The sequence below is a fragment of the Eucalyptus grandis genome, chromosome 3 (assembly GCF_016545825.1).
Source record: "Eucalyptus grandis isolate ANBG69807.140 chromosome 3, ASM1654582v1, whole genome shotgun sequence".
Lineage (NCBI taxonomy): Eukaryota > Viridiplantae > Streptophyta > Magnoliopsida > Myrtales > Myrtaceae > Eucalyptus > Eucalyptus grandis.
The window spans coordinates 56,276,979-56,290,468 of NC_052614.1; the positions used below are offsets into that span (position 1 = coordinate 56,276,979).

At 37.5% G+C, this 13,490-nt stretch overlaps 1 protein-coding gene across 1 annotated transcript; it reads left to right on the top strand.

Moving 5' to 3' along the window:
* The first annotated feature begins 7,481 nt into the window (after window positions 1-7,481).
* On the top strand, window positions 7,482-8,192 carry LOC120291980 (putative F-box/LRR-repeat protein At5g02930). The gene has a single exon (XM_039309814.1). The coding sequence runs from the start codon at window positions 7,482-7,484 to the stop codon at window positions 8,190-8,192; it is 711 nt and encodes a 236-aa protein (XP_039165748.1).
* The last annotated feature ends 5,298 nt before the right edge of the window (window positions 8,193-13,490 follow it).

The window sequence follows — 13,490 nt, forward strand, 5'->3', positions numbered from 1 at the left end:
GGCATTGACCATGATTGCAAAATGCTTATACAATCGCCTAGTTATGCTGCTTTTGGCATGAAACACAATGTGGGGGAGTTGGAAAGAACGAAAAGTAGGATCATATGATGTGATTGTAATTCCTGGATAGTTTGGTTATGTACTTTTCATTAGCAATTGTTTTTGCTGGAATTCCACACAAGTTGGAGGATGCCCATGTTTTCATCTTGTTCACAGGTGTCTTGAAAATCTCAGGGATCAATTAATTTTTGTTGTCTTTCACCCAAAAGAAGAAATTAATTAATTAATTTTTGTTGTCTTGAAGATGGGTCAGAGGTTGGAGTTTGGAGTGTGCCATCATTTGCTTCACGTTGGGAAATTGTTTTGTAGATCTTACTCACGAATAATAGCAATAAGTGAATAGTGTCCTAACTCACTAGCTGTTGGTGATTTCGTGCTTTATTTGATGTTGCTTGAATCTTTCGAGCAGAGATAAGGGTAATACGTGCGCTTACGCCTGTTTGCTTTTAAGTCATCCAAGAGGATACGGCTTGTTTTCTCAATAAATGTTGTTGTACATTCAGATTGACTTCTTTGTTAAAACATTCTCTGTCATGCCTATTCACCTCAATACAAAATTAGCCATTTACCTGCAAAGATTGTATTTTCCACTTGTTAAGGCGCTGTTATACGTTCTTTATTTTACTTAACATGGTGGATGAAGCAGTGGAAACTAGGAATTTAGTTTCTTCACTCAGCAAGGTGAAGCTCATGAATCCGTTAACGCAATTCCAAAATAATGAGTGCTGTGATTGACCTTTTCATGTAAATGCTTCCAATTGCAGACAGCCACTTTAACCATTGCTTTGGACATGTTGGGAATAGATTATCATGGTTGTGATATTCGCATTTGTTTTTCTGGCCTTTATTTGCTACCTCTCAGTCTAGAGCTGTCAAAGTAGAACTAGCCCATTCTTATCGCAGAGAAGTATGTCAGATGTTGGGGATGGCAAGTTATGTTTAGACTAATTAGTTGTGGAGTACAAACCAACGAGTGGGTTGTCTCCATTTAAGCCATTGATTGGGTCTCCCGTTGTCTTCATCAGGACATAAATAGAACTCTTAGGTGGTGAAGGAAGTTAGGTTCATCTTGGACATTCTTCAATTGAATTGATTGATAAGATCCAAGGAAGAAATGACAGGGAATTTGGTAACAGCTTACGAACTCTTATGTCATGATGATTATGTCATAGAACTAGGTTGATAAATTCTCTTAAAGCAGCCAAACTCCTTAAAGCGGATGCATGCTTAGCCTATTTGTGATGCGACTCATGGAAGATTCACACTTAGATCAGAAGATGCGGTTTGCCCTGTCTCCATTTTCATTTAAACGTTAAACATCTCCGAATCTAGAATGCTTTTCTGGGTTACCCGTTATCTTGATAAACCATGAGCTATATGGCCTCCTCACATTGTAGGGACTGCACTTTGCACATTCTTAGATCAAGAATGGGAACTTTTCAAGTTTCTGCTTTTCTTTTTTCATGCATGACCAGCACTTATGGCTTTTGAAATTGATTGTCTTGTTGTTGTAATAATTTGACATCACTTTTCTTCCATCCTATTCGCCTGCTATTGTGAATTTATGTTGCGCGATTCTGGTTATTAAGAAATACTCATCATTGCGAAGGTGGCATGAGTTTACCTTTTTAATGATGAGCCATGTTCATCATGTAATTGTCTCATGCGGAGTTTAAGCCTATCTTTGCACAATGATGGATATGTTTAGTATGCACATTCACTGTTCTAGATTTTGGATGACCTAGTATAATCAAGGATTTTTTATGCAAGTATAATATTTTTGCGTGTCCTTATTTTTTTTTTTCAATGTTAGTTTTCTTTTCTTTAAGTGAATATCTTTTAGTTTTTTTAATAAGAGAGGGCCTAAGTGGTTGATCTTGTTTGTTTGTGTCTCTTAAATTTGTTCATGTCACTTTATTATAAGATGAGTTCATCAAAGGAAAAGGCATTTTGGAGCTCGGAAGATGTAGAAATCTTTTGTAATTTGTGCATCGAACAAATTGAAAAAGGCAATTGCCCTGCAAACAACAAAAGAGATGGATGGACAGTCATAATTAGTAAGTTCGAGGAGCTAACGGGCAAAAAAAATGATAAACAAAAAATGAAGAGTAAGTGGGATAACCTCAAGGAAGAATGGAAGAGATGGAGGTCATTGCTTTACAAGGAAACTGGATTAGGATGGGATTCAAGGAAGAAAACCATTGATGCGAGTGACGAATGGTAGGAGCGTAAAATTCAGGTTTTCCTCACTTCTTTTTTTCTTTCATATTAAGCTCACATCTAAAGTCTACAACTTATGCAAATACTTCATTATAACAGGCTAATCCAAAGTTTAAGGCTTTTAGGATGAAAGGCATACATCCTGATCTTGAAGTAAAGTTAGATATGATGTTTAGAGATACAGTTGCTTACCAAGGAATCACATGGAATCCTGGACAAGGTTTATCTGTTGATAATGATGTGGAGACCACACAACCTGGTATTGATGATGTTGTAGGGTCTACTGATGAAAACTTGGAGGATCATGTGGATGAACCAACTGGAACTCAAACTGGTAAGAGAGCCACACAGACTTCAAAGATGCAAGCTCGAGGAAAGAAAGATAAAAAATTGAACACAAGAGAGGAGCTAAGAACACAAATTAACAGGCTGCTTACAGTTGTTGAGAGTAGGAGCACTACCAATGTTGCATCCAACGCAACCAGTTTAGTCGGTCCTTATGGAGACCTTATAGAGATATTGGATTCCATACCTGAGATTGTGGAAGACGAAAACTTGTACTTTTTTTCAATTTCTCATTTAAAGGAAAAGGTAGACAATAGGCAAGTTTTCATGAGCTTAAAAGATGATGCAAAGAAAGTAAAGTATCTCAAATATGAGATGAGAAAAGAATCAAGTCTTCGTAGATAAGAGGATGTTAGCATCTTATTATTTTCCTGTTTGAAGCTTATTTATTTCACTTTGTTTCCATCTATGGATCTTTATTTGTAGCCTTTGTGAACCTAATTTCAATTAACGTTTGATGTTAGAATTATTTTCATTTGGTAATCTCTTAATGTGATAGTTTGCATATATGCGATGGTTAATATGTTGTTTCTCTTTATATTTTGTTACTTGAAACAGTTATGGAGGATTTATGCGATGGTTAATACATTGTTTATTTTTATATTTGGTTACTTGAAGCAGTTATTGATGATTCACATTCAAGGGAAAATCATGAGCAAGAAGAAAATGAATTATGGGATCTTATTTCAGTCACTCAAGTTGTAATTCTTTATCAAGCGACTAATCTTTGTAAACAACCTTGCATGACCTCAACATATACAGATTATGTATTGTTAAAAAAGCTAATTGGCGAAAATGCTAATCCGATAAGGTGCTACAATATGTTTAGAATGCATAAGATTGTATTTGACAATTTAACGTGTGATTTAGTAACACGTTATGACCTTCAAGGATCTAAGAATACTGATGTTAGAGAAATGGTTGGTATGTTTCTTCATATTCTAGGACATGGTATAGGTAATAGATTAGCACAAGAGCGTTTTCAACGCTCCGAGGAAACCATAAGTAGGCACTTTAACTTAGTTTTAGATAAAGTATGCGATATGAGAAAATATTTGATTCAACCAACTAATCCACAATATAGAAAATTTCAAGAGAAGATTAAGAAAGATCGACGATTTTATCCATATTTTAAGGATTGCATTAGAGTTATTGACGGCACACATATTCCAGCGGTTGTACGTAAGTATGATCAAATTCGTTTTATTGGTTGAAAAGGAACAATAACTCAAAACGTGTTAGCCATATGTAATTTTAATATGAAATTTGTTTATGTTTGGGCCGGTTGGGAGGGACAAGCTCATGATACCCGTATCTTTTATAAAGCTATTGGAAGATGTGACGCAAATTTTCTCCATCCTCCTCCAGGTATGTTAGTCAATGGTTTAGATACATCCATATATCTAATTGGTATATGTTGATTAAATTTACAATATATATATATATACATATACATATACATATACATATATATGTAGGTAAATATTACTTAGTAGATGCTGGATATCCAAATCCTACTGGTTATTTGGGGCCATATAAAGAAGTTAGATATCATTTGCTAGAGTTTCAAGAAGGTTCTTCACCTACGGGATATCACGAAGTGTTCAACCGTGCCCATTCCCCGTTACGCTCGACAATTGAGCGAGCCTTTGGTGTATTAAAACAGAAGTGGAGGATTTTAACTCATATGCCAAGTTATCCTTATGAGGAGCAAGTGCAAATTGTGGTAGCGGCAATGACTTTGCACAGTTATATACGGAGAAATAATGTGACTAATACGGATTTTGAACAAGCATAATTGGATCCCGATTATGAATATTCAGTTGACCATGATGATGCAAATGAATGGGTGGGTGCTTCAAATTCGTATGCATCTCTAGACATGGCTTTTTTATGTGATGAAATAGCCATAAGTTTAAAAAGTCGTTGAGGTTTGTAATACTAAGTATAATATATTTCTTTTTTTTAATATATATGACCATGTTTACTAACATGAAATAACTCTTTCTAGTCAAATTTATATGAAATGGACTTGGTTTTATTTCTTTTAATTAGAACCTCCTTTTTTATATGCGGTGCTTACTCAAAAAAATTAGCATCTACAATCGGTCGTTTAACCATCCATTGAATAAGTTCACTTTTTTTTTTTTTATATCATTTTTATCTTTTGACAATCAATAGCCCAACTTTTTATCAATACACTAGAATGATCATTAATTAACGAAGATGATTAATACTGCAATAATTTAAAAAAAAAAATATTCAAAGTTAAAAACAAACCTAAAAGAACCTTAAGCTAAAAGTTAAGTTTTGCATTTAATTTATAATCAAATTCTTTTAATATAATTTTTAAATAAATTTACTAATATGTATCTTTTATATTACTTTCAACATGAAAATGTAAAATATTATATACTCGTTTTTTTTTTGCAATTTTAAAAATACTAAAACTAAAACATTTAATTTGGTCACACCAAATGGCTTTTCAAATACAAGTTTACCAAACAGTTTTGCATTTCCCTAAAGCACTTTTCAGTTTTAGTTTACCAAATAGTTTAGCATTTGGAAAACCGCTTTATCTCAAAGGTATTTGCATTCTCCCAAGGGCATTTCCCAAAAGTTGAACCAAACGGGCCCCCGTCTGGATTGTGAGATCATTGTAGTGTGACTTTCCTTTTCTGGTGGATTCTGGGTTCAGTGAATTAGTATGGTTGGATTGATAACATACTTATGACGTATTGCTTGCAAATGTGCTGCTTTTAGCAATTAACACGATTATCTTTTGTGGTCCCTCTCTTATTGCGATCTGCTTTCTCTGTTTCATCGCTAATACACATCGGTTGATTAGATGATGTCATACTAGATTGTCTATAGAACACTTGTTGCAAGCCCAGTTGTTTGTGCAAAACTACTATTTTTTTTAACAGTCCTAGCTCCATTATACCAATTTCAAAAATTTAGACTCAATCTGTTATGACAAAGAGAAGCCAACAAGTCACGTGTATGCAAGTCTAGTGATATGTGCAAAATGCTCATTAAATTTCATTTATGCAAAACATGTCCATGACTACAAAACAAGTATTAGAACAGCTCACATGTGCCTAAACACAAAACAAACTCTACTAACATAGTTCATGGTGGACTCAACACATCCTTCCCTTTAACGTTCCCATACATGTGAGCTAAAATAACTAGGGACACTCAAGACGATTCATATTGTCTTCAATCTGGATTTGTCTTTCTATAACTTTGCCCCTTCTTGTTTCAAACATCGTTTATGTTTGTTCCCTGCTTCAGCCCTTTTGCATACCACTAGCTTTCAAAGACGGGTTTTTTATTTTAAGAAAAACTGTTGATTTGAATATAATCAAATGGCACATCATACTACATAAGAAACACTCGATTAAGTATGATAATTGTTGCCTTTCAATAGTCGGACCTCGTTTATTTGGTCTGGTGCTTTTAAAGGCAAATCACGACGCGGCTTTTGAGTGTCCGCCCTGATAAGGAAAGTGATGGGACCAGAAAAAATTTATTCACTTCTTGGATTAAGGAAAGTGCGGAGGAAATCGGCGGTGCCTCAACATTGCACCTGCACAGGACTAGCAGCTGCACCTTATTAAACCAGCAAATATGCCATTATTACCTAAAATTCATTTTGTAAATGAAAGTGTACAAGGTGAATAAAATTAAACATTGGAATAATCTCGCTTTTCTTATTGCTCGACTTGAGCCTGATAACATCTCAACACATGATTGGTTGATGTGGTAATATATGTGTAAACAATGCTAACAACCTCACTCACTCCATTTCTTGAGGGAGGGAAAGGAAAAACTCTCTAGTTTTCTGGCGTCCTGCCATCTGTCACGCTGTGTACTCTCATATGAAATTGATCACCTGTTGGAGGAAGAGCATGATCGTCGTCGTCGTCGTCGTCAACCATCCGTGGTTTTTGTCTCTGGCAAGAACCATCTTTTCAAATCAGGTTTTGGCCGTCAACAATCAGAAACCTCTCGATCCCTTTCACAACCTACTCCTCTTTTAGTCCACCGATCGTTCGTCATCACTTCCTCTTCGGAGTGACCTCTGTTTCTTCCGGCAACAGAAGAGACTGAGGGATGGCTACCATTGCAAGACTGATATCAGTTGTGCTAGCGTTTGCCAGACAATCATACAATGGACTTAACAGTTGCGGATTCGCAAATGCAATTAGTACAGAAGATATACAGCTAAAACCATCAGTAGAGTCGAGCACGAAAGCTTAACCAAACTTCTCGGTAGCTTGCGAAATCATGTGATCTCATGTTCTATGCTCGAACATGACACCCGTAGCTCTCCTTCAAGATTATACTTCGGTCGCACTGTTGCCTTCGAATACTTCGTCTGAGATTCTGATTCTTTCTGCTTTCAACAGTACTCATTTATGTTACGGCACAAAACCAAATATGACCTGTGGTGCGGAATTTGATTAATCCCGGTGCTCCATGTTTTGCATTATGGAGAGTGACAAGGTTCGGTGAACACTAGGTGGTTGTGAAAATTCCTTGGTGAACTATGGAGGTGAATACCAGCATAGTGGTCAGCCTAAATGGTGCCAACTACAGAACATGGAAAGGCAAGATACTTGATTAGCTTTATCGAGAGGAAGTGCATGGTCCCATAGAGTGACGAGGCCAAGCCCGATTCCACTGACCAACAATGGCGGGCTTTGGCAACCCTGTTTGCAGGAGAATTGGCCTCGCTCGCAGGAGCAATGAATAATTTCAGTGGATATCAGATTGGCTGGCGGCATCTTGCAATCAAGTACAGAAGAGCTCGGGTGGTCAACGCCGTATCAAGTTGAATTGTTTGGAAGATGGAAAGAGATGATGGACATGATGCAATTAGCAATCTGCCAGACTCGGTGCTCCTCCATATTCTGTCCTTCCTGCCCACGAGAGACGCCATGAGGACAGTGATGGTCCCGGGGTTCCGTTACCTCTGGACTTCTACCTGCCACTTATCTTTCGATCACTGCCCTTACCACAACTGCAAGGAGAGGAAGACTGCTTTTAGAATCAATGAGAGATTGGTGAATTTTACCGACTGTGCGTTAACTCTGCATAAGAACCCCACAATTGATTTGTTCAGTCTTAATATAAACTATGCGGCTGAGGAGGACCCCTATGATCCTCAGTATGAGGGTGGTATGACTGAAGAGACAATAAGGTCAGACAAAATCGATACATGGATTCATTTTGCAGCGAATAGAAAGGTTAAGTTCCTCGGTTTGGACTTCCTAGGGTGTGCTAGGGAGTTCACACATAATCTTTACAGGTTGCCCTGCATTGTTCTTGGGTGTAGCAGCTTAGTAGAGCTGAAGCTGGCTTCCTGTGAGGTCGGACCAGTGGCGGGACGGGTCCAACTAAGGTCGCTTAGAAAATTGTTTATGAAGAAAATTCACTTAACTGACAAAAAGTTGGCTGAAATACTATCTCATAGTCCATTGCTAAGAGAATTGTCTCTTGAATATTGCTATGGCCTCCGCAATCCCATTTCTGTAGTGCCCCATCTATTGAAGAGTTAAATTTGGAGGGATGCAGCGATTTGAATAAGCTTGATCTTACCCGATCAGATATAAAACATTTAACCATTTATTTCTATGGGGATCTGGAGCTAGTTTGTCCTAATGTAAAGATTCTGAATATTGCTGGGTATATAAGTTATATCAAGGTGACTAATATGTCATCACTGGTTGATACATTCTTCTGCTACCGAGATTATTTTAGCTATCCATACGGGGAATATTGTGAGTCCAGACTGCTTCTGGAAAAGCTCAGCTGCAGTCCTTATTTTATGCCATGTGATTCGTGTACACTGGTATAATTTCCCAGCTGTTGCTCTGGCCTAATTTGTCTTGGCTTTGAGGCACTTTTGAATGATTTGGGTTCTGATCCTTCATGTAAAGAATATTACTATTTGTTTGATAGAATATTCTCACATTTCAACTGTCCTAAAATATGTAGAATAGAAGTTGGGTGAACAGATTTTGAACGGGTCTTATTTGAAATGGACAGTGGCTGTGCCATTCCTATGCTTCGGCTTCTTTGTCCTGTTGCTTTTTTTGTGCTTCAGTTCTTGATTTTTTAAAGCAGTCCAGGTTGAATTTGTACGCTAATCGCATGCAACGTCAAAAACAACGGGTTCAATCTTCTGCCACAGCCTCCATTTGCCTTGAGGTACTTGAATGACTACCTTCTTATCTCCGGAGATTGGCAGGGTCCGCCTTGTCACTTAGACTTTGATTTGGAGTTCCATAAGAGGGAAAATGCTGATAAAAATGGCGATGAGATGGATGATCTTATGATATTGGTTGTCTTGGAGGTGTTGCTTGACAAGTACTCAATCCAAGGAAACCAAGAATGGGCAGTGAAGCTCGATTCTTCAACTGAAAGTAGGCTGACTTTGTATCTCGCTACTCCTATTAACTTTCATTGCATCAGTAGTCACGGGTGGTGGATGCAATACATAGTCACAGACTATGAGCTTCATCTTTATGCCATTTAATATCTTTACATAAATTTGTGTAGACACCCCATCAAGTGAAAGGCCGTCTTGTTCTTTTTCATGGTGCCTTCCAGCTACAAATTTCCATTGTTCTTCTTGAGACCTTTCACATTTGATGCAAGAGAACTGTGTTAGGTTTATTGAAGAAAAGCAGCCTTATATGGGGTCTCTGACACTTGTATGGTCCATCTTTGTTTGAGTAGTGACTTACCTTAACATTTCATTTTTGAGGAATATTGCACCTAAAAGCAGTTATGAAGGTGGAAATCAAAAAATGTTAATAACTTTGAATGATGTCCCCCTTTTGGAAGTCGAGACAATTTTGATTTCATGGATGGGATTGACGGGGAACATATTGCATTTTGTGCTTATCTTAGATTGAGCTATTTAGGCAACATAATTCAATTGATCTTTTCCATTTCGGGGACTAGTTCAGTATGATACTTCTTTTGAATGAGCATCAAGTATTGGAGCTGCATTGAACACTACCCAGATGCTTTCCTTGCCGTGATGATTTTCTTTTTCTCCCCTCTTTGAAGCCAATTCCTACCTCGAGTCACAATTTGCAGGCATAATGTCAGAGAGAAGGGGCAGCTGAAGACTGGTTATAATTTCACAGTGCTAGGTCACTGGAAAGTACTGGTTGAGTGATGTTAATGGCCCAGCTAAGATGATTTATGCATAGTACACTAGAACTATGTGTCAGATTTGAAGTGAATTTGAGATTCAGGCAGGGAAGAATCTGCGACTTGATGAGTCAGCATGTGTGTTATGATTACTACATCTGCCTATCAATAAAACACTGGGAATATCTCGTGTTATACCTTTTTTTCCCTTGTATATGTCAAATCTTTCCAGGGAATATGACAAGTTTACTGTGATGTCAATAACAGCACTGCTTGTATGCAGAAACATTTTCTTGTCATTTGATACCAAAGACTGCTTTTAGGGACAACTCCCATGTGGGTGCATTAATTTCAGAGGTTTTCTTTGACGAGAAGCTTTAGTTATTGTGTGGTAGAGACAATTGCAAATTCAATTATTCTGTGTAAATATTATTATTGTGCCTTCCAAGTTAGCCAACTGTTTTGAGATAGTTTACCCATCTCTCAAGATTAACATATATCTTTGATGCCTGCATACTTCACTTTACAGCCATTCTCACAACTTTACTGAACTATTGGAACTGTGTGTGTGTGGGCGTTTTCTTTTGTTTATTATTATTATTTTTTTTTTGGGGGTGGGGAGGGGTGTGGGGTTCTGGTTGATAAGTTCATGCATGCACACCTTTTTGGAGAAATATAACATTGCATGCAACCATGATGTTCTTATGATGAATTGACAGGTATGTTCATGGATTTCTAGTGAAAGGGAGACAGACAGAAGATATGAAAAGTTGTTTGTCGAGAAAGATTCCAACCCATTGACAGGTCAGATATTTGTGGAATCTGCCGTCTATTCAAGGTATCGATGCTTTTCTTTGGCTCTATCATCCAAGGCAGGCAAGAGTTCTGTCCTTCTGCCGATTGGGCATTTCAAATGCAAGGACATGGTACGTTACTCCTTGTAATTGAGGTCTAGAGACTCATGAGGCATCTTTGGAACATGGGTGTGATGAACTGTTCCTAGTTCACTCAAAATGTTCCTCAAAACTACCAGCAGAGGGTTCTTTTATGCCTTCGTATCATTTTAGAAAGTTAGATTAACACATGAGAAAATGTGCCTAGATATTTTTGTATTTTCATTTTTCTTAGAAATAAAACACTAAACTCTAGGACACTAACATGACCAAATGACTTTTATTAAAAGATGACCCAGCAATGCAATCTAATTATTGGTATTTTTTAGGAGAGACAGATCTAGAAGTATCAAGTGTCCTAGCTATGGCAAACTCAGAGGCGGGAACGAGGAGCGATGCTGCACAAGCATTAGAAGGTGAGTGCCATGTGCTCCTGAGCATTAGGAGATTGAACCTCGAAGTCAAAGTGGTAAAGCGGAAGGATGAATGAAGAAGCCAACGTCGTCTCTGCGTCAAATCTTGAGTACCGCCCGACAATCATACGATGGACTTACACTTGTGAATGTGCGACGGCATTCGGTGCTCAGTAGGTGTTTGTGAATATTCCTAGTGAACTATGGAAGTGAAAGTAATCACTGTGAAGATGTGGTTATTAACCAAAGTACTCTGAGCTCCAATGTTTGGTTTGAAAATTACTTTTGCTTGGCAGACAGTAGTCCTTCAGAAGAGGCATGTTGTTCAAGACAAAACATCAGGCCGCGAATCCATTCCGATTGCTCACGGATGGCAAGAGTGTTATTTTATGGAAAATTCTTAGTTTATCAGGCCACAAAAGTTGGAACTTGAAGATTTTTCATTTCAGAAACCTCTCTGTTCTCGCTTGCTACCTCGGGTTCACTTCACACGACGATCATTGATCTGAGCAGAGTCTCTTACTATTCAAGTATTTACACTTTGTGCCATATTTAATTAGGTGCCTTGATGCTTTTATCATTGCACCCATTTTAGGTACAAAGCAAAGTTCTCCAATTAGTGGTACATTTTTGCCCTTGCACCTCGCGAATTTGTTCTTTCTTTGAGGTTGATGGCTACATTAACTTTTTTGTATGCACTCATGCAGGGTGCTGCATCTGTCACAAGGATAGCATCCAGTCCAATGCCAAAAACATTTTAAGAATGGGTAGAATGTATTCTAATGGAAGCAACATGTATTGAACCATGATCTAATTCCTTTGTACATATACCATTAATTGCGATTTAGGCGTTCCCAGTACATAGGGCCCAATAGTCAAACGAGACACTGGACAACATAAATTATGGCTTGAGAACAGTCGTACACAAATATGAGGACCGGTAACAACTCAACCAAGACATCGTACCCTAATCCAACAATGAATAGTAATAGAAGTGGTCCAACAATGAACAGTAATGGAAGTGGTAAGATGATTGGTACATTAGAAAAATGAGTATAACGTGAATCGCAATTCACGATGCGAGTAAAGCTCGCAAACAAGCGCAAAAGTACAACATACTCAAAGCGGATAGAGACAAACTCCAATCTAATTCTCAAAGTTTAATGAGGCCTTTTTCTTCAATGAAATCAGTGTTCTTTCGAGAAAGATTCTCGCACTAACGTGGCCATGGCAAGGTGCCTTGAGAGGATTTTCAGCTTGTTATTAGTGTGAAACTGGACTGCAGCTCGTAGTCTACGTAAGCTCAGCTAATCTGGTGCATCAGCATTCTATATTAATTCTCTTAAAAAAAATCAAATACTATCTTGCTACTATAAAAATTAGGGATAATTACATAAATGGTTCATAAACTGGGCCTCTATTTGAAATATGATCCATAAACTTTAAATTTATTCAATTTGGTCCTTGAAGCACAATGCGCGATTTCCTTATGAAGTCAAGGAGGGTTGATCTTTTTTATTTTTCATGAAGGAGGGTTGATCTTGCCCACATAGGTGCAATTAAGAGATGGAACTTGAATGACCTTGGATAAAGTATGACAATTAGTTGTCTATCCGGTTCGTTGTCAAATCATTGGCTAATCTCAACCCAAAAGGAGAAACACTCGTTAGAGACAGATAATAATAACAAATAAATTAAAGAGAATATCGACTAAAATCAAACAAAGAGATAAGCGCAAAAATCTTCATAATTGACTAATCAATTAAGGGTTGGATGATTTGTAGAACAATACATTTGAAGTAGTTCATTGGTTATTCAATGATAATAGTATGATTCAAATATAAAGAAAAACAATGTTGACAAATTTTTTATTATATTCATGAAGTAGAGTCCAGAAAATTTAATGTGGTTACACAATGTGTCTAGTTTTAAAAAGAAGAAAAAAAATGAAAATCACGTGGTAAACATACCATCCAAAAGCAAACATAATCTAAATTGCTATTGAAAGATTAGATAAATGTGTCGATTCAATCATACTATTTAAAGAAGAGGTGTCTACATTTCTCGAGTGTATCTCATCCTCGAGTGGCCCCCTCCTCAGCTCTATGACCTTGTCCGATGACAGCACCCTTCTCTGCCCCTCCACATCCCCTGCAGCACCGTCGCCACCAGTGTCCCCACCTGGCTGTTGTTCCACACATGATGCATCGCTGATCTCGTGCATGGAGTCAGTGAAGAGAGCGGTGATCGAGGGAAGGGCACTCAGCGTTGGTAGTTTATTTACAAAACAAACTAAAGAGGTGTCTTGTATCACATTAAAAAAAAAATATGTGGACTAAATTTGGCATTAATTCTCAATTATATATTTTTATTTTTATTTATTAAA

Coding starts and splice junctions, on each gene's coding strand:
- LOC120291980 (XM_039309814.1), top strand. CDS start 7,482: ATGGAAAGAGATGATGGACATGATGCAATTAGCAATCTGCCAGACTCG.